At 42.9% G+C, this 19,238-nt stretch overlaps 3 protein-coding genes across 3 annotated transcripts in view; all 3 read left to right on the top strand.

The window, feature by feature from the left end:
- Window positions 1-909: 909 nt before the first annotated feature.
- On the top strand, window positions 910-6,228 carry LOC139392552 (zinc finger protein 11-like). Its single transcript, XM_071140599.1, has 7 exons — window positions 910-1,066; window positions 1,509-1,711; window positions 1,987-2,089; window positions 2,194-2,285; window positions 2,612-2,722; window positions 2,881-3,004; window positions 3,521-6,228. Exons 1-7 carry the CDS (start codon window positions 1,039-1,041, stop codon window positions 6,151-6,153), a joined length of 3,294 nt encoding a protein of 1,097 aa, XP_070996700.1. The 5' UTR covers window positions 910-1,038; the 3' UTR covers window positions 6,154-6,228.
- A 2,950-nt stretch (window positions 6,229-9,178) lies between these two features.
- On the top strand, window positions 9,179-15,206 carry LOC139392545 (zinc finger protein 135-like). The gene is made up of 9 exons (XM_071140591.1): window positions 9,179-9,211; window positions 9,542-9,744; window positions 10,004-10,099; window positions 10,197-10,292; window positions 10,538-10,648; window positions 10,996-11,119; window positions 11,300-12,257; window positions 12,473-12,531; window positions 12,737-15,206. The coding sequence occupies exons 2-9, from the start codon at window positions 9,637-9,639 to the stop codon at window positions 14,332-14,334; spliced, it is 3,150 nt and encodes a 1,049-aa protein (XP_070996692.1). The 5' UTR covers window positions 9,179-9,211; window positions 9,542-9,636; the 3' UTR covers window positions 14,335-15,206.
- Window positions 15,107-19,238, top strand: part of LOC139392966 (uncharacterized) — a 31,428-nt gene continuing 27,296 nt past the window's right edge. Inside the window, exons 1-7 of the mRNA XM_071141275.1 lie at window positions 15,107-15,206; window positions 15,617-15,819; window positions 16,067-16,159; window positions 16,270-16,365; window positions 16,547-16,657; window positions 16,828-16,945; window positions 17,055-17,576. Coding sequence (XP_070997376.1) covers window positions 15,173-15,206; window positions 15,617-15,819; window positions 16,067-16,159; window positions 16,270-16,365; window positions 16,547-16,657; window positions 16,828-16,945; window positions 17,055-17,576 — 1,177 coding nt within the window. The 5' untranslated portion in view covers window positions 15,107-15,172. The remainder of the gene's footprint in view (window positions 15,207-15,616; window positions 15,820-16,066; window positions 16,160-16,269; window positions 16,366-16,546; window positions 16,658-16,827; window positions 16,946-17,054; window positions 17,577-19,238) is intronic.

Here is a 19,238-nt window from a genome sequence, read left to right as displayed (position 1 = left end):
TCTCTCCCCAATTTATGCTTTAAAAAAAAAAAATAATAATCCTTTATTTAACTAGGCAAGTCAGTTAAGAAAAAAATTGTATTTACAATGAGGGCCTACAACTTGATAGCACAATGTACACACATATTTTCAGTATGTGATATGGGGGTTGGAGACATGTTTATTTCAACACCACAAAAAATTACTTTTATAAACAATGACAACACTGCCATGTTGCATGGAGCCTTGCTGATAGAAAACCACATCAATGTCAGACTTTAAACTGTAGCAGATTCACATCCCCTGACTTCACTCCTCGAATTTTCGTCTGCAGACTGTTGCTTCAGCCTTACCACTCATACAAGCCCACATAACACTGCTTTTAAGGGCAGCAAGCACATCCCAGGGGGCATCAGTTCCAATGAAGTGTAGAGAATATGGGAATGGTCATTGATTATGGTGTGGGCTTTTTTCCAGTTTGCTGTTTGTGGAAGGAGCATGACGGGTAAATCCATCTAGTAGGTTACACATGAGGAGATGGAGAAAGAGGGCAATCTTGATTTCAATGCACATCATGTGATCCACATAGTTTATGGTGTACTGTACATGGTTTCAAAGTCATCTTTTTAGGCTGTGTTTTATTGTTGCACATTGTTGACCCTCACATTTAGGGACACATTATTGAGCCATGCCAGACTCTGGGATTTACACACTTGCAGGTGAGTTTCTAAATATGTTTTATGATTATACAAGGGGATTGCTAACTATTATAATAATAATTTTTAGTTGGCACACCAAGTCAATAACCGAACTTGCTGACAAAGATGACTTTCTTAAAAAAATCTATTCCGAATTTTAACTCAATTCACGAGGACTTTTATTCTGGGTGGTGTAAACGCAACCGGAAATTGAACGGACTACGTTCAGTGTCACACTCAATGCTACCGACGGTTAGGTTTTAAAACTGTTGTAAGCCTTTTAACTTTGGAAACCATCTTTATAACAAACACTTAGCTAATTTTCAAGCTTCGTGCGTGAATACTTTTGTATGAGGACGAGATGCAATGTCAAAATCCCAGCGAAAATGGTATTGCGGATTTGTTTTCACTAGACTTGGTGTGCTTGATGTTCAACATGGCGTATCCTCGCTAAATTTCCGTATGTCTCGATCTTTTAAGTATGCTAGAAGCGGGAGGACTAGTACTTCTGAATCATCTACTGTTATGTTTTTTAAGGGATAGCCTATTTAGATGTACAATTACCTTGGCAAGCATGTTATGTTTTTTCCCCTTTAACCAAATGAGTTGCTAGATCGGGACCTCAATATTTGGAACTAATCTGGTGCGCTTGATTAGTTCATATGAATGCAGTTTCCACGTTTGGGGCAATTCCATTGGTTTCATATTGTCTTACAAGTTAAATCAGGAACCTTGAGGAAATATTTGAAAGTTTTTTTTAACCATCTCTAACTTTCAATATCAGTTCAGTATTATTTCAATCATTATTGTGGCTCATATCCTTATTTTTAGGTCCCCCTCTTCTTCTTCCCTCTCTGCGTCTCTTCATTCCACCACTGCGGCTTGTCTCTGCAGCCATGTGGCAAGTGGTTCAGCGAGGAGACGTTCAAGATTATGGGATGCTGGAGGAGTTTGTCACCACGGTGACAGAGATTGTGCCAGAGCTTTTGAGTTGCAGTCAGAGGGCCCAACTCATTCTGGGGCTTCGAGCAAGGGTAAGAGATTGGGTTCAGAATGGGGAAAAAGAAACATGCAACAAGATCATGCGAGGTTACTCTCTGACAACAATATTGTTGACTCTAGCCTAAAACAGCCAGCTGTTAAACATTGATTGAGATAAAGACCCTGACACTGGTTTCTCAAATACTGCCGTTGGCCCTTAGCTAGGCTAGCTATCATTATCTTCAAATGAGAACAGAGCAATGCCTTCAAAGTGTGTGGTTGACCTTTGCTCTACTAGGGACACATTATTGGTCATCTGTAATTGTAGATGGTTCTGGAGTTGTGTCGCACTGAGCAGACAGCAGACCAAGACATTCAGCAACACCTGGCCAGGATCCGAAGCCTCATATCCACTGGGGAAGCAGAGGTGAGTATCTTTCTGGGAGGGAGCAGAGGCCTATGTCACTCTAAATGTTGTGTCGTTGAGTTGTTAAATGTGATTATTTAACTGTTGTGCATGTTTTGTTGCAGTCAGGTGATGCCGAGGTGGAATTATTTGAATCAAAGTTTGTGGAGCTGGTTGAATCTCTGCTGAAAGACCCCAGTGAAAGGGAGAACTTCTACCAGGTTTGTGTTGCTCTTATATGGTAGGGAAGTGACCACCCCTTTCTGCTTGACTTCCCTATCCGGTCCCATGATTATTTTGGATAAAAAAATAACTCCAGGCTACATTTTAACACATGCAACCAAATAGAAAGTATGTAGAACTAATAATGGACCAATATAATTTCAGATAACTGCCCTTATCTTGACTAACAAAAGCTGTGTGGCCCTCGGAATTTTGAAACCATGATGTGGCCCTTGAGCCAAAAAGTTTGATGGTCTAGGTTACAAAAGGCAAATACTAGGCTAATTATTGACATTAATTATTACATTAATTTATTCTCTCCTAGAATGTGTTCCCTGTGGAATTTGGGCCCAAGTATGACACTGCAATACAGATGCTGATGTTAGAATTCCTTTCCAGACTTGAGAAGTTACTTCCCATACCAGACCTTGAACAGGTAATAGGAATGAATAACACCTTTATCTAATCAGCTTGGGGAAATAGAAGAAAAGAATACCAAGTAATAATCAATAATATTTTCATGTTTAATAAACTGTGTGTTGGACATGAGTATGCTGTTGTTAATGCTTTGAAACCATGCTCCTCTCTCTCAAGACTGCCTCCTTGTTAAATGCTGTCCCCTCTGCCCTGGAGAAATGTGCACAGTTTGTACCTGACCCCATACAATTGAGGACCCTGCTCCAGTACCACAGAAAACGTGGACATTTGGATTCCATCGGTGAGTATCGTACAGACTCAGAGGATCCATAGCAGGTAGCCTAGAGCGTTGGGCCAGTAACCGAGAGGTTAAGAGGCTCTCTCCATCAGGGCTAACACAGAAAAGACCTCTGGACACCAAAACATGCTCTTTGTGTAGGAGGTTTTTCACTCGTACTTCAGACATGGCAAGGCACATGAGATCCCACTCAAAAGAGCATCCATTTTGTTGCTTGGATTGGCTGTGCCAAAATTGCAAATATTTGAAGTATAAGCTAGTTGTACATGATGCAAATATGAATTGTGTAAAATGTCATTTTGTTTTTGTGTTTTTTTGCACAAGTGCTTGATGAATAGTGCCTTGTAAGTCATGGGTTGGGCACCAAATGGAATATGAAACTGAAATTAAATAAATAAATAACAATTATATAAGATTGTGGAAATGTAGTTGACATGTATGACGTTGGTCAAACACTGTTGCAGAAAATATATTAATTCAGTTTAACCTGTCTTTTGTCTCCCTCTTTTGCATAAAAAGAAACTCCATCGTCCTTTGGTGACTACATCCTCTCCTCTCTGTCTCTCCCTCCACATGTACGTGTGGTGACTGCCACAGAAGTAGATTCACAATCAGAATGTTTGGCTAGAGTGGAAGGAAAAGGGTTGGTGGAGGGTACAATAGAGAAAAATGGAGGACTACTTGCACCAGATGAAGATCAAAGAGACGCATTTACTGGGAAGGAGCTTGCTATGAATAGGAAGCCTGTAAGTGTGGAAACGGACGATCAAGCTGTCACCGGAATTCATGTTCAAACCTCAAAACAAAGCAAGAGGCTGCAGGTGAAGAAAATACGGTCAGAAGTACAAAAACCATGTAAAACGGATTCTTCCGAGCGGGCAATCCAACAGCCATCCTCCTCCGAGGTGCACACCTCCCTGAGGAAGTCATGCAAAAGAGGCCCGTTCAGGAAGACATGCCCCGACTGTGGGAGGACTTTTGCTCGTGCCACGTCCTTTAGAAGGCACCAGCGAAGCCACACTCAAGATCATGATCATAGGTTTAAGTGCCTCAAATGTGCAATAGGCTTCAAGGATCTTTATGATCTGAAGAGACACCGGCAAGGAGTTTGTGAAAAGAACCTCTCAACTTTGGTTGATTGGGAAAATAAAGAAGAGATCCCACAACCCTCAACTAGCAAATCTCCGAACACATCACCCCTTAAGACGCTCTCTCCATCAGGGCTAACACAGAAAAGACCTCTGGACACCAAAACATGCTCTTTGTGTAGGAGGTTTTTCACTCGTACTTCAGACATGGCAAGGCACATGAGATCCCACTCAAAAGAGCATCCATTTTGGTGTGTAAATTGTGAAAAGAGATTCAAGTATTCATATGATTTGAAGAGGCACCAGAGAGATTTGTGTAAGAAAGTGAACCAGGAAGATTTAGGTCAGGTTGGTCAAAACTTGTCACAACAGAAGGGGAAACCGCAGCCAGAGAAAGATGAATCCCAATCAAGCACTGGGTCTCTTGGCACTGATGAAAACCCGCAACCATCTCACAAAGGGCTGTCCGACTCAAAAACCTGTTGTGTCTGTGGTAGGATTTTGACTCGTACCTCAGACATGGAAAGGCACTTGAAATCTCACTCAAAGGAGCGTCCCTTTCATTGTGCTATCTGTGAGAGAAGTTTTAAGTACAAAGATACCTTGAAGAAACATCAGGAAATCCTTGGCCACGAGGGCATCCTAGAAGACTTGGGTCAGAGTGTGGACCAGCAACAAGCGGAAGTTAAAACCGAAGGTTGCAGCAGTCCTCTCACTACCAAGGAAAACGACACTGGGACCCTCATCACAGCTGCTACTTCAGTGCCGACTCTCAAAGAACCCAAACCATGCACTGTGTGTGGGAAGATTTTTAACCGTGCTTCAGGAATGGCTATTCATATGAGATCCCATTCAGATGAGCGTCCTTATCAATGTGTCAATTGTGAGCAGCGCTTCAAGTACATGCATGGTTTAAAGAAACACCAGAGGGACATCTGTCTGAAGGTGAACCAAGAAGAAGCATCTAAGTTGGTGGACCAGCAACAAGAGGATGCTACTCCAGAGGAGGCTGGTGAACTGCTAGCCACTGATGACAAAAGGGCAGAATGCAAGGAGGAAGAAAGAAAGGTGGTATTCAAATGTGATGAATGCGACAAGGAATTCAAAGGCTCATCCTCCCTAAGAACACACAAACGAATTCACAATCCATTCTATTGCTCTGATTGTGGAAGGATATACCCAAACTCCATTGCCTTTGACAGACACAAGCTGATGCACAAAGAAATCCAGTGTACCATGTGTGAGAAGACCTTTACCCTGTTGGGGCGTCTGAGAGAACACTATCTGCATCAACATAAATTCACAGGACCATACCCCTGCTCTCAATGTGAGAAAACCTTCACTCAGTTATCGTACCTTGTCATCCATGAGAGGGTTCACTCGGGAGAGTACCTGTACCAGTGTTCTGTTTGTCCAGAAAAATTCAGAACAGCCAATTCTCTAACAATACACAGTAGGAAGCACACAGGAGAAAAGCCGTTCCTGTGCTGGCAATGTGGAAAGAGCTACAGGGCCGCTTCTGAACTGTCGGTGCATATGGGGACTCACTCAGAGGAGAGACCATTTTCTTGTTCGCAGTGTGACATGACTTATCGGACAAAGATTCAGCTGAATACACACATTGAACAAGTTCATGAGGGGGTGAGATTTACCTGTACAGTCTGTGGAAAGCAGTTTTACAAAGCAGTGTCATTAAAAAGACACAAACTCACTCACACAGGAGAAAGACCCTTTCCATGCTCCTATTGCACAAAAACCTTCATCACTGCCAATGAAAGGAGGTTGCATGAAAGATACCATACTGGTGAGAGACCATACAAATGTCAAGACTGTGGAAAGTCCTTCATCCAGTCAGGTTACCTGAAATCACACCAACGACTTCACACAGGAGAGAAGCCATTTTCATGCAGCGTTTGTGACAAACGTTTCAGATTTTCTCATCATATGAAAAGGCACCAGAAAACCCATACAGAGAAGCATGTATGTGGGGAATGTGGGGAATCTTTCACCCAAATTCGATGCCTCAAGGCTCACCAACTCACTCACTCCCTCAATGAAAATTGAGTTATTGTTGTACATTTGCATATCAGTTGTTAAATGTTTTTTTTATTTTTCTTTTGGATAGATTTAATAACTAGGTCCGTCAGATTAGTTAAGTGGATATTTTGAATAGATCATCTAAAATGTTGTGTAGAGTTGGTTACAAGTATTGATTGTAAGTCATTTGTAAAGAGAATCTAAATGACCAATGGGCAACTGAATTTACTTGATGGACAAATCCACCCAAAAACATATATTTTGGAATTTGTTTCATTAGTCCATTGTTGACGTACAGTGCATTTGAAAAGTTTTTAGACCCCTTGACATGTTGTTGCATTACAGCTTTATTCAAAAAATGTATACATTTGTTTTTCCCCCTCAATCTAAACACAATACCCCATAATGACAAAGCAAAAAACAGATTTTTAGAAATGTTTGCAAATATATATTTTTTTTAAACAAAAAAATGATAACATATTTACATAATTATTCAGACCCTGTACTCAGTACTTTGTTGAAGCACCTTTAGCAGTGATTACAGCCTCCAGTCTTCTTGGGTATGATGCTACAAGCTTGACACGCCTGTATTTGGGGAGTTTCTCCCGTTCTTCTCTGCATATCCTCTCAAGCTCTGTAAGGTTGGATGTGGAGAGTCACTGCACAGCTATTTTCAAGATACTCCAAAAATGATATATCTGGTTCAAGTCTGGGTTCTGGCTGGACCACTCAAGGACTTTCAGAAACTTATCCCGAAGCCACTCCTGCATTGTCTTGGCTGTGTGCTTAGGGTCGTTGTCCTGTTGGAAGGTGAACCTTTTCCCAGTCTGAGGTCCTGAGCAGGTTTTCATCAAGGATCTCTCTGTACTTTGCTCTAAACATATTTTCCTTGATCCTAACTAGTCTCCCAGTCCCTGCTGCTGAAAAACATCCCAACAGCATGATGCTGCCACCATGCTTCACTGTAGGGATGGTGCTAGGTTTTTTCCAGGCGTGACGCTTGGGATTCAGGCCAAAGAGTTCAATCTTGGTTTCATCAGACCAGAAAATCTTGTTTCTCATGGTTTGAGAGTCCTTTAGATCGCCTGCGTCCAGCACGGACCCGCTCAAGGGCGAGCTGGGATCTGGATGTGGTCTTGGCACACATCCAATTCTGCCTTTCAAATCGTTGGAGTCTGCCTACCTGAAACACCTCTCTATGAAGGTGGCTTCTTGGTAGCGATTACTACCATGAAGAGGGTGGGTGAGCTCCATGCTCTTTCAGTAAGTTCTGAGTGCTACTGGATAGACCCCGTGGGGAGGAGTACATCTCTCCTCCCCAACCCTTTATTCCTCCTGAAGGTTCTGTCAGACAGGCATGTGAACATAAGCAGACAGGATAAAAGTTATGACCCCCCGGCAGTGGCGGGGGATTCTGGGCCTCCATCCGGCATGTTGTGCCCTATGAGGGCACTGGCTGCCTATGTGGAGGGGACACGGTCAGTTAGAACAACAGACCAGCTCTTTGTCTGCTTTGTCCTCGTGCACTTTTTGCTAGGTACTATCAGGTAAATGTGGCACCTCCCTCTGCGGTTGGTTCAGCGGTCCTGGCCTCCCCTTCCACATTGACGGCCCCTGCGTCTCGGTCCCGCACTGGGATTTTGCCGCAGGCTGGTCAGGTATACCAATATATTGGAGTGATCCAATATAGTAAAATATAACAAAAGTTATGCATGTAACCACGGTTATGTGAGCTATTTGGATCACTCCAATCCTCTACGGTGCTAGAGTCGCCTCAAAAATGATGTAGAGAACGCATGTCGCGGCCATGGGTTCTAATATATATATATATATATATAAGAGCGGACCACAGCCGTGACACAGGTGTACACGGGAGTAAATCTGTTAATCCTCACCTCGGATGTGTCCCTCCGCCGTGGAGTGATACCAATATATTGGAGTGATCCAAATAGCTCACATAACCGTGGTAACATACGTAGCCTTCGGTATTGTGTAGGTTGTAACATAAAATGTGGAAAAAGTCGAGGGCTCTGAATACTTTCCGAATGCACTTTAAAAGTGACATATCTTAAAATCTTGATTCCTGACAAGCGAAACATCATCAATGGACTAATTACATTTATTTTCTTCTTTTTCCCCTTTAAGCTACTTGTCATAGTGGGTATATCCAGTCCAATACTTCAAGTATTGTTTTTTCTGTGATAGCTGAACTTTTCATTAAGAATGCACTCTTTATTTTTATGGTTACATTTCTTTTATTAACCTTTATTTTAATATTGTATGAAACGTGCTGTATATGATTTTGTCATTTGAATTAAATTCACTTTTTTTGGCAACATCAGAGGAGTTTATTGCATTATATTAGCATCTGTGAGACGATATCTAGAGACGATATAGCCAGAGATTTGTATAACTAAACCAAGATAGACCACAGCCTGTAGTTTCCAATGGGAACAGATGAGTTTTCGTAGGAAGAACAAGCAAGGAGGTGGGCAGAGCCAAGCACGAGAGAGCGAGATCCTATTGGCCCATTCTAGCAAACATCTGCATATATCCGTTAGGGAACGCCTACTCTGAAATGCACGTGTGCAATAACTCAATTCGACTTTTCACTCCTAAATAACGCGCTTTAAAAAAACTTTGACAAAACTTAGACCACTCTATTCATAACATATTTTAGTTTTGGGAACAGAAAACTGTATTGAGATCAAATGTTTCATTAATGAGAAAATGTTGAGAATGTAGGCCAAAATCCATCTCGTACCATCTTCTCCCATTGCCCGTCAGTGGGCTTCCTAGTGGAAAGGCCAAGCGGATGCTTCATATTTATACATCCAGTACCTGTCTCATTGTTCAATCTGTGATATAGCGTTTCCCATGATCGTAACTTTTATTCTGAAGGCGAATATAAACCGGAACTAATGTTTTTTTAAGCGACTTCCTGCAAAATGAGAAAAAAAAGAATAACTTCCAGGTAAACAGATATTTCAGCCAAATGAATCAATGATTGCTTGGGTTTATTTTAGGACGTCCCTGTGACTGATAATGGATTATAGGAATTTAACGGAGCCGGTGGTGAATACGGGTAAGTTTATAGTTGTCGCAGGGAACTGATTGGAAGCTTCCACCAGACAGAAGCAGAGCAGGCAGGGGTTCCAGCTAGCAAGCCAACTTTCCAATTGTAGACCTGTAGCTAGCTACTTATGGTGTAACTGTATGAAATCGATGCATATTTCCATTTGTGATCGCTTTTATGCGATCTGCATTCAGACATAATCTATTTAAAATGCAATGCGTAGTTAGCTATAGCAAGTAGTATCAATGTTTTCCTCTTCTAGTCATAGCCTAGCAATGTGTGCTCTTGTTTAGCCCAGTCAGTGCAGCTGCTTACTGCCTGCGATATGTTCATTCATAGGGTTATCTTTTCCTCTACCTGCCCTGCGCCTGTTCATCCCACCGCTGCGGCTGTTTTCTGCAGCGATATGGCAAGTGGCCCAACGAGGGGATATAATGGGCTACGGGAAGCTGGAAGAGTTTGTGACATTTGTTACAGAGACGGTTCCAGAGCTGCTCAGTTTCAGACAGAGAACCCAGCTCATGTTGGGCTTACGAGCAAAGGTGAGAGAGCGAGGTGATGATTATTTGACTCTGTCTCACATTTTTCACTGTCCAAAAGGACCAGGAATGAAAACCACAAAATCTATATATCCAGATTTGTCCTGTGACTTGGAAAAGAACATGGTTCATTTAGTAATGAGTTGCAAGGAATTCTATTTTATTAATTTATTCAAACAACAGGTAATGGAATATTTGAAGAGAAAGGTTAGCCCAAGTTGTTCAGTGTTCTTGTAGGATTAATCTGTTTTTTTCCCCCAAGTTGGTTTTGGAGTTGTGCCGCACGGAGCAGACAGCAGGACTTCAGAGCCATCTGGACAGGATCCACGCTGCAAGATCACATCCGGGGGATCCAGAGGTGAGTCTTAAGATATTCCTCAATCCTCTGTAATGATGTTCTCTCACTCGATCTTGTCAGAATTACAGTACATTTATTCAAGAGGTTATTTCCCCAGTTTTGTTGTGCAGAAGCGGAAGCCTCTAAATCAAATTTCCTTGCACTGGTACAAACTCTTATCCAAGACCCAGTTGAGAGGGAACATTTCTTCCAGGTCAGTATATGGTTTTTTAAACACCAAAGTTTGAACATTAGTATGGTCCGTCAACATTGGTATAACAAAACAGATGAAACCAGTAGTATCTAGGCTACATTTTCTATGTTTTATGTTTTTTTTTGTGATAATAAACCTACCGCTTCATGTTCTTAGGATACATTTAATATTTGAAAGAAAAATTCTATGTGAAAAGTAGCCAGCCAAATAATTGACCCCCCTGTCTTTTTCATCTCTCCCATTAGGAAGTGTTTCCTGTAGACTATGGACCCAAGTATGACTCTGCCCTGCAAGGATTAATGTGGGAGTTTCTCTCCAGGCTGGAGCAGCTCCTTCCAGTACCAGACCTCAAACAGGTACTCAGGCAGAACCTCGTCATTAGACCACTCCTCAGATCTCCGTTATCAAGCATGAGCTTGTGAATAAAGTTGTCTTGTTTGAATATTTGCATAAAGAATGTCTGCATCTTTCTTTCATGTCATAATGCCCACGATTAATTAACATGCTGACACATCTCATGTGGAGCACTGCAGCACTCTTCACAAAGCATTACATTGGTTACTCATTATATGTATTAGACATGATGAGACATCTTGGAGCATTTTATTTAAGATAATGGGCATTTAGAATATTTTATTTAAGAACAACTGGACCGATTTTGATTGATTGCATATTATATTAATGTGTGCTCCCCATCTCGTAGACAGTGTCTTGGCTCAATGCTGGACCCTCTGTCTTGGAAGAGTGTGTCAACTCTCTATCTCAGCCTCTGCAGTTGAAGACTCTACTGCAACATCATAGAGAACTAGGATATTTGGACACCAATGGTAAACCACTTAAAAAAAACAAAAATCCAAAATTAGTAAAGGAGGTATGCAAATTGTTACATTTGAATGATTCAAGGAAATGCTTTTAGGATTGTAACATTCCCCCTTTATTCATATCCCAGCAGTTTATTAAAATAAATAACATCTCACTGTAATTGTCTCCTTTTACCTCTCAATCAGCAACTTCTTCCTCCTCTGCTGGCGACTGCATCTTCTCCTCTCTGTCTCTCACTCCGGTAGTGGTGGCGGCCACTAGAAAGACAGAAACAGCGATCCAATCAGAGTTGATGGATGGTTGTATGGACCCAGCCTTATATGGTGAAGAGATGGAAACAGAGTCTGTAGTAGTGACTGAGTATGCAGAAGTGGAGCTGGGGACCTGTACATACACCAGAGAGGAAAGGGAGTTTAGTATAGAGAAGACTGAGTCACAGAACCAAAGAGACAGTCAGGCTGACTTGAATGGGGAAGAGCAGGAGATGGTAGCCAATGCAAGCGAGGAAGAACGTCAAGAGGGAGAAGTGGAGGTTATTTGTGAGGAAGTGGGGCATCCTAACGGAGACGCTGAGCTTGTTTCAGAGAAAACCAGTGCCATGAACATGGAGGAAGCCGTTTTCTGTGCAGAGGTGGGGGATGTGTGTGTGGATCTGGAGTCAATGAATAGAGAGGTGGAAATGATTTATGAGGAGGTGGAGCATGTTGAACATCCGGAGTTAGTTGGGCCTATATGTGCAGAGAATACAATTGACAGACCGCCCACCCACAATGAGAACCTACATGAAGAAAATTATTTCACAGAGGAGGGGCTTGAGAAGGATGAGCAGGAGAGAAATGAAGCTGGTTATGTCCCCCAAACTGTCACGGATCAAGGAAGTTCCCAATGTACGCCACAACAAGTAATGAACCAGCCAGAACTGGTCCCATCCTGTCTGCACCAAAAACCCACATTAGGGTTCCAGAGACTTAACGTCAGTGTCCTGCCTCTCCAAATGTCCTCCCCCTCTCAACCACTGAGAAGAAACACAAGACTCCAGATGAAGACCGTGGGATCAAGAGGTCCCAATGGAGGGCAGCTCAAGGCATTGGAGGAGGCTAATGGGACCTGGGGTGTCCCTTTATACCGGTCTCCAGACCCAAGGTAAGAATGAGGGGTGGGAGGGGACTTAGGGTTTTAAAGCAATTTCACCATTTACTTTAAAAGGATCACAATGGAAATGTGTCATTGACTTCATTGTGTTATCCCTGTCACGTTTTAAAAATGTTTGTACTTTCTATGGCTTTGTTAAACTGTCAAATAAAATCAATCAAGGGCAGTGTCATTGGACATCAATTGTGCTTTATCGCTATCTTTAGGGAAGACTCTGAAGACCTCAGCGCCACTTCTGACAGCTCCACAATGAATGGAAATAAAGGTTTGCAATGTTATATCAACACAAGGTTTCTATGGTACTATAGGTACACTTGGATATCGTTAGAATTCTCTGAATGTTTCATCATTTTAATTGAATAGATTTGGCAATGTTGAATATGATCCAGATGCCTGGTTTAGAATAAATTGGATTATAATTTGATAACTTTCTAAATATACAGTATGCTCCTTTCTCTGTTCCCCTGCAGGTGGGACGGTGGAGGCTCCCTCTCTGGTCTTCGCCTGCTCTCAGTGCTCTTTTAACCATGCCGACGAGGTGAACCTCCGGCAACACCTTAAAGCGCTTCACCCAGAGGAGTACAGAAGGATGCTTGCTGCTGGAGAAAATGAAACAGAAACCCCTCCAGGGTCTTCCAGCAGCACCCCTCTGAACCCATGTCTCTCAGACATTCCCCACACACTGGGGAAGTCTGGCAGGCATACATCACACTCCAAAACATGCTCTGTGTGTGGAAAGACCTTCTCTCGAGCGACAGATATGAGGAGACACCAGAGATCCCACACTGGGGAGCGGCCTTACAGGTGCATCCAATGTGGGAAGACTTTCCAGTACTCCTTCGACTTGAAAAGACACCAGCGAAAGGGCCTAGGGTCAAGGCCGTTCCAGTGCTGCACGTGTGGAGAGGGCTTCGATCGGGAGGAAGATCTAAAGACACACTGCAGTGTGGCTCATTTAGCAGAGTCGCCAGTCTCTGATGACTTTGGGATCAAGTTAAACCTCCCAGCAGGCCTTGAGAATGAGCAGTGTCCCAGCGAAGAGGGTGAACACAAATGTCCAGAATGTGACATGTCTTTCAGTCAGATATCCCAAATGAAGCGACACCAGCTGATTCACTCCGGTGGTGACCCGCTGCAGTGCAACCAGTGTTTGAAGAAATGTCAAAACTCTGATGCCCTCACAAAACACATGCAAATGCACAATGGCGCGCGACCATTCCAGTGTTCAATATGCAAAATTAACTTCACGCAGCTAGTTTGTCTTAGGCAACACTATTTGAATGCTCATAAGGAAGAGGGTTCATTTCTGTGTTCCCATTGTCCTAAAAGTTTCTCAAGGCTATCGAACTTGATCAAACACCAGAGAACTCATACAGGTGAGCGGCCTTACCAGTGCTCTCATTGTCCAAAGAGATTCACACAACTACAGATCTTGACTAGACATGAGAGAATTCACACAGGAGAGAGACCATTTCTTTGCCCTGACTGTGGAAAAAGATTTCTGTCCTCTGGTGAATTGTCAAAACACCTTCAGTGTCACTCAGAGGAGAGACCCTTCCCTTGTCTCGAGTGTGGAAAGACTTTCAAGGCCAATCGGTTTTTAAAGAAACACTTACAGACTCATACAGGGGAGCGTCCTTTCCCCTGCTCACAGTGTGGGAAGAGATTTTCCAAGTCGACTGATCTGACCCGGCATAATCGCATGCATACAGGGGAGAGGCCACATATGTGCTCTCAGTGCGGTAAAAGTTTCTTAACTTACTCCGAAGTGGTGAAACATCAGCGTTACCACACTGGAGAACGACCATTCAAATGTGAGCAGTGTGGGAAGAGTTTTACCCAGTCCTGCTATCTTACAGTACATAAGCGTATACACACAGGAGAGAAGCCCTACTCCTGCAGCGTGTGTGGAAATCGCTATAACAGCACCACTCCACTGAAGAGACACATGCTCAGCCACACGGGAGAGAAGCCATACGTGTGTACTGAATGTGGGAAGGCTTACAACAGATTGCATCTTCTGCGTACACACGAGCGAACTCATGCAGCAGTTGAGGCTGTTTGTTGAGGATATTGGTGTGTCATTGCTATTCATGTTGTTTTTTGGAATGTAAAGTAAGACAGGACATTTGTATTAGAGGCCTGTAACAACAAGAGTTGAGCCTCATACTGTGAATTGTTAATTCTGTCACAGCTTGGAACTTGATTGTATATTTGAGATGTGCTTTTTGCTGCCAGGAATCATACATCAAAGGGTATATTATTTTATTTAGATTACTCACCTTGTTTTGACATTAAAAAAGAGAGAAGTATTGCACACCTTCCTTTGCAGAATGAAGAGGACAGTTGCTACCGGTACACAGGCTGGTTGTTGAGAGGCGAGTGCCAGGCCTCTACTCTTATGTTCAACAATGAGGGAAAATATTTATTCTCAAATGTAGGCTCGAGTGTTGTCTTTATGGCTGATATACATAATATTAATCAATCTGCTATCTCGGGTCAATAGACGATACAGTAATTCCTTTTCTAAGGGACACATTTTGGCTCATCAGCACCCCCAGAGGCAAAACTTCTATATCTTTAACGGAGTATTCATTAGGCAATAAAGGTAATAAAAGTAACGTTGCTTTTTTTTGTCTTGCGGTAGGCTACAATATTTTTCAAAAGGAAATCAACTAAAATCTAACAGAGCCATGTTAGTAGTAATGTAGCCCGGCAGCTTGGAGAGCTTATTCTTTTCTATTACTAATATTTTGGAAAAGGTACAGGCGGAACGAAAATTGAGTCCAGTCTTGGTTACCGGAAGTTTTGGGGAAGTAGATCGATGTTACTTCGCTCGTTGGGGAGCAGTCAAATCATTTTGTTTTCAAATTATTCTGCGCTTTTACATACGTATATTTATAGCCATGGATGCATGTGGACTATCTAAAGACGTCAATGGTGTGTAATAAAATAACTTCTAGATAACGTTACCATGCTAGCTAATATCTGCAGAACTAATATCAAAAGCCTCATGTAAAAAGTGGCATAGTCTGCTATCAGTTGATCCCCGGCTAAAATCGGTTATGACTGCATTGTTAAGCCAAGTGTGCTTGTAATCCTATCTAACTAGCTATCAATTTAAAGTAAAGACTATTTGAATAGTAAAGTTATTGCTTAATGCAAATTAATCCTGACAAAGGCTAATCTCTGATGCTTCTATTCTATGGAGCCCCATCCTGTAACGACGAGATGAGAAATTGTCCGCATCATTAGCTGACAGACATAATGATATATTACTACTGTATATATTTTAAACAGTGTTCTGACTTCTGATTGAATGTTTGTCAATTTGTACACCTACATTTCAGATCCAGTTCTCAGTCTTTCTTCTCTGCACCTCCTGGTTCCACCTTTGCGGCTCCTGTCTGCTGCCATGTGGCAGGTGGCTCAGCAAAGAGATGTGAGGCACTATGAGAAGTTGGAGGAGTTTGTGACTCTGGTGACAGAGGCCATTCCAGAGCTGCTGAGCCACAGACATAGAGCTCAGCTCATTCTAGGTCTGAGAGCACGGGTGAGAGATGAGTCAGGGGGCATAGGGTTATTCAGTTGGCTGGAGAGCCCTGAAAAGCGCAAATAGGTATATTTATATACCTATGATGATGAGTAGAGAATTGGGTCTGTTCTATACATTATGTAACTGTCTGCAATCCTATGAATGGGTACTCCCCACCTGAGTTGCTTGAGAGATGGCAATGACATGGTTTCTCCAGCTACAGGTTTGTACCACAGTTAATACTTGTTTCTACTGTGTGATTCAGTTGGTTCTGGAGCTGTGCCGAGGCCCTGCCGACCCTCAAACCATTCAACCTTACCTGGACAGCATGCCCACTGTTACTCCAGGATGCACAGGAGTAAGTGGGCTATAGTCCTTTTAGAACAGAACTTGGTTGTTTTCCAAGTGGATTTGAGTGCACACAGCCACTATGTGATGAGATGATTGTATCTGTTTACTGTCTTGCAGTACAGAGACGCAGAGGTGGAAGCATCTGAATCAAATTTTGTGGTGCTTGTCCAATCACTGCTGAAGGACCCAATCGAGAGGGAGTGCTTCTTTCAGGTAATTTTACACTCGGCGCTGTGAGCCTCTTGCAGTACCGCGCTGCTTACGCCAAGGTTTTACTGAAAACAATGGGAGTGTCACGCCCGGGAAAAGTTACTCGTCCAGGCCTTCAGGAAAAAAAGTACTTGAAGTTACAATCCATCGCCTTGCCTCCATTTAAATAATGTTCCCCCAACAGGAGGTGTTCCCGGAACAATATGGCCGACATTATGACACAGCGGTACAGACGTTAACATGGGAGTTCCTCTCCAGACTGGAACAACTGTTTCCAGTACCAGACCTCAAGCAGGTATTGAGCATTGTGGCATTTATAGCTTCTGGCAATTTAGCCTTTCTGATATTGGATGTAGCATAAATCTAGCACAGGTTAGGAATAGTACATTTTGGGAAGACAAACACAATTCTTTAGGCTACGGTGATTGAATATAAAATGCATTTCTAAAAGACATTCCCTTTCAGACCGCGACATGGCTCAGCTCTGCCCCTTCAGTCCTGGAGGAGTGTATGCAGTCTACCCCAGAGAATCTGAACCTCATTCTCCAGCACCATAACAGTTTTGGACATTTAAAAGAACCTTGTAAGTCTCCTGTAATGATTACTAAATCATGATGCAACGTTTTGTAGCACAGTACTGTTTAAAACTCGCAGGTCTTTTTATGACACAGTTCTTGTCTTCTCTCGTTCAGCTGCTCTCTCCTCCTCCATGGGCGACAGCATCCTCTCCTCTCTGTCCACCCCTAAAATGGTGGTCACCACTGAGCCGACCACTTTTGTCATCCGGTCAGAGTCGTCACATAACTCGGCAGACGTGCTGGGCCCCATGTCTTTAGAGGACACTGATGCGGTAGTAGTAACAGTTTACACTGAAGTGGAGGTTGGAACAGAGGTGGAAGAAGAGATTGTAGAGACGATGAACGAGGAATACGTACCGTCAAACACCTCTCCACTGCGGGAGGAGGTGGTTGAGCCTAAAGCTGAGGATATGAATCTGGAGATGACAGTCGTTGAAGAATATGGCTACGTGGGGGAGGAGATGAGTGCAGCCGAGGAAGAGATGGACACAGTGAGTGTTCCGGTGGAGCAAGCAGATGAAGCCGTTAATATCAGTGAAGACATTGGAACTGGGACAGAGACTGTAGCAGTCAAAAAAGATGTCCAATATGAGGTGGTAGCAGATCAGGACGGCCAATCAGAGACTGTGAATGTATGTGGGAAGGACACGTCCCATGTGGTCAACTTTCAAACCCAACAACCTGCGACGTCAAATGTGAGGCGGTCTACACGGCTGCAGTCGAAGACGCCAAGAACTTGGAGGAGGAAAAAGAACACTGAGAACAAGTATGAGTGATGATTAGAGAATAGGAGTACTGTCATTTAAAAAGGAATCTGCCATTTTGTCATCAAATTAGTGATATTTTTGTTTTCGTTTTTAATCACAGGAACAACGGTGAGGCCTCAAGCATGGTTTATGTCATCTCACCCAGGGGAAGAGAAGCCGGTAATAATGATCTCTCCAACTATTCTGATAGTGACTATTCTGACAGTCATCAGGGAAATGGTTATATACAGTGAAGTCAGAAATTTACACACACTTAGGTTGGAGTCATTAAAACTCATTTTTCAACCACTCCACAAATTTCCTGTTAGCAAACTATAGTTTTGGCAAGCCGGTTAGGACATCTACTTCGTGCATGACACAAGTAATTTTGCCAACAATTGTTTACAGACAGATTATTTCACTTATAATTCAGTGTATCACAATTCCAGTGTGTCAGAAGTTTACATACACTAAGTTGACTGTGCCTTTAAACAGTTTGGAAAATTCCAGAAAATGATGTCACAGCTTTTGAAGCTGGAGGTGTACCTGTGGATGTATTTCAAGGCCTATCTTCAAACGCAGTGTCTCTTTGCTTGACATCATGGGAAAATCCAAAGAAATCAGCCCAGCCAAAAATTGTAGACCTCCACAAGTCTGGTTCATCCTTGGGAGCAATTTCCAAATGCCTGAAGGTACCACGTTCGTCTGTACATACAATAGTACGCAAGTATAAACACCATGGGACCACGCAGCCGTCATACCGCTCAGGAAGGAGACGCGTTCTGTCTCCTAGAGATGAACGTACTTTGGTGTGAAAAGTGGAAATCAATCCCAGAACAACAGCAAAGGACCTTGTGAAGATGCTGGAGGAAACGGGTACAAAAGTATCTATATCCAAAGTAAAACAAGTCCTATAACAACATAACCTGAAAGGCCACTCAGCAAGGCAGAAGCCACTGCTCCAAAACCGCCATGGTTTGAAACTGCACATGGGGACAAAGATCGTACTTTTTGGAGAAATGTCCTCTGATCTGATGACACAAAAATAGAACTGTTTGGCCATAATGACCATCGTTATGTTTGGAGGAAAAAGGGAGAGGCTGCAAGCTGAAGAACACCATCCCAACCGTGAAACACAGGGGTGGCAGCATCATGTTGTGGGGGTGCTTTGCTGCAGGAGGAACTGGTACACTTGACAAAATAGATGGCATCATGAAGTAGGACAATTGTGTGGTTATATTGAAGCAACATCTCAAGACATCAGTCAGGAAGTTAAAGCTTGGTTGCAAATGGGTCTTCTAAATGGACAATGACTCCAAGCATACTTCCAAAGTTGTGGCAAAATGGCTTAAGGACAACAAAGTCAAGGTATTGGAGTGGCCATCACAAAGCCCTGACCTCAATCCTATGGAAAATGTGGGCAGAACTAAAAAGCTTGTGCGAGCAAGGAGGCCTACAAACCTGACTCAGTTACACCAGCTCTGTCAGGAGGAATGGTCCAAAATTCACCCAACTTATTGTGGGAAGCTTGTGGAAGGCTGGCTACCCAAAA

The sequence above is a fragment of the Oncorhynchus clarkii genome, chromosome 33, assembly GCF_045791955.1.
Source record: "Oncorhynchus clarkii lewisi isolate Uvic-CL-2024 chromosome 33, UVic_Ocla_1.0, whole genome shotgun sequence".
Taxonomy (NCBI): domain Eukaryota; kingdom Metazoa; phylum Chordata; class Actinopteri; order Salmoniformes; family Salmonidae; genus Oncorhynchus; species Oncorhynchus clarkii.
The sequence above is the reverse complement of the archived record's forward strand: the minus strand, read 5'-3'. Positions and strand labels throughout refer to the sequence as shown.

Bases quoted from the DNA above. Each gene is read 5' to 3' on its own strand.
- LOC139392552 (XM_071140599.1), top strand. From the start codon at position 1,039: ATGCAATGTCAAAATCCCAGCGAAAATG. The intron at 1,067-1,508 runs GTATTGCGGATT...CCTTATTTTTAG, and splicing joins TCAAAATCCCAGCGAAAATG to GTCCCCCTCTTCTTCTTCCC. The intron at 2,286-2,611 runs GTTTGTGTTGCT...ATTCTCTCCTAG, and splicing joins AAAGGGAGAACTTCTACCAG to AATGTGTTCCCTGTGGAATT.
- LOC139392545 (XM_071140591.1), top strand. From the start codon at position 9,637: ATGGGCTACGGGAAGCTGGAAGAGTTTGTGACATTTGTTACAGAGACG. The intron at 10,293-10,537 runs GTCAGTATATGG...CTCTCCCATTAG, and splicing joins AGAGGGAACATTTCTTCCAG to GAAGTGTTTCCTGTAGACTA. The intron at 11,120-11,299 runs GTAAACCACTTA...CCTCTCAATCAG, and splicing joins AGGATATTTGGACACCAATG to CAACTTCTTCCTCCTCTGCT.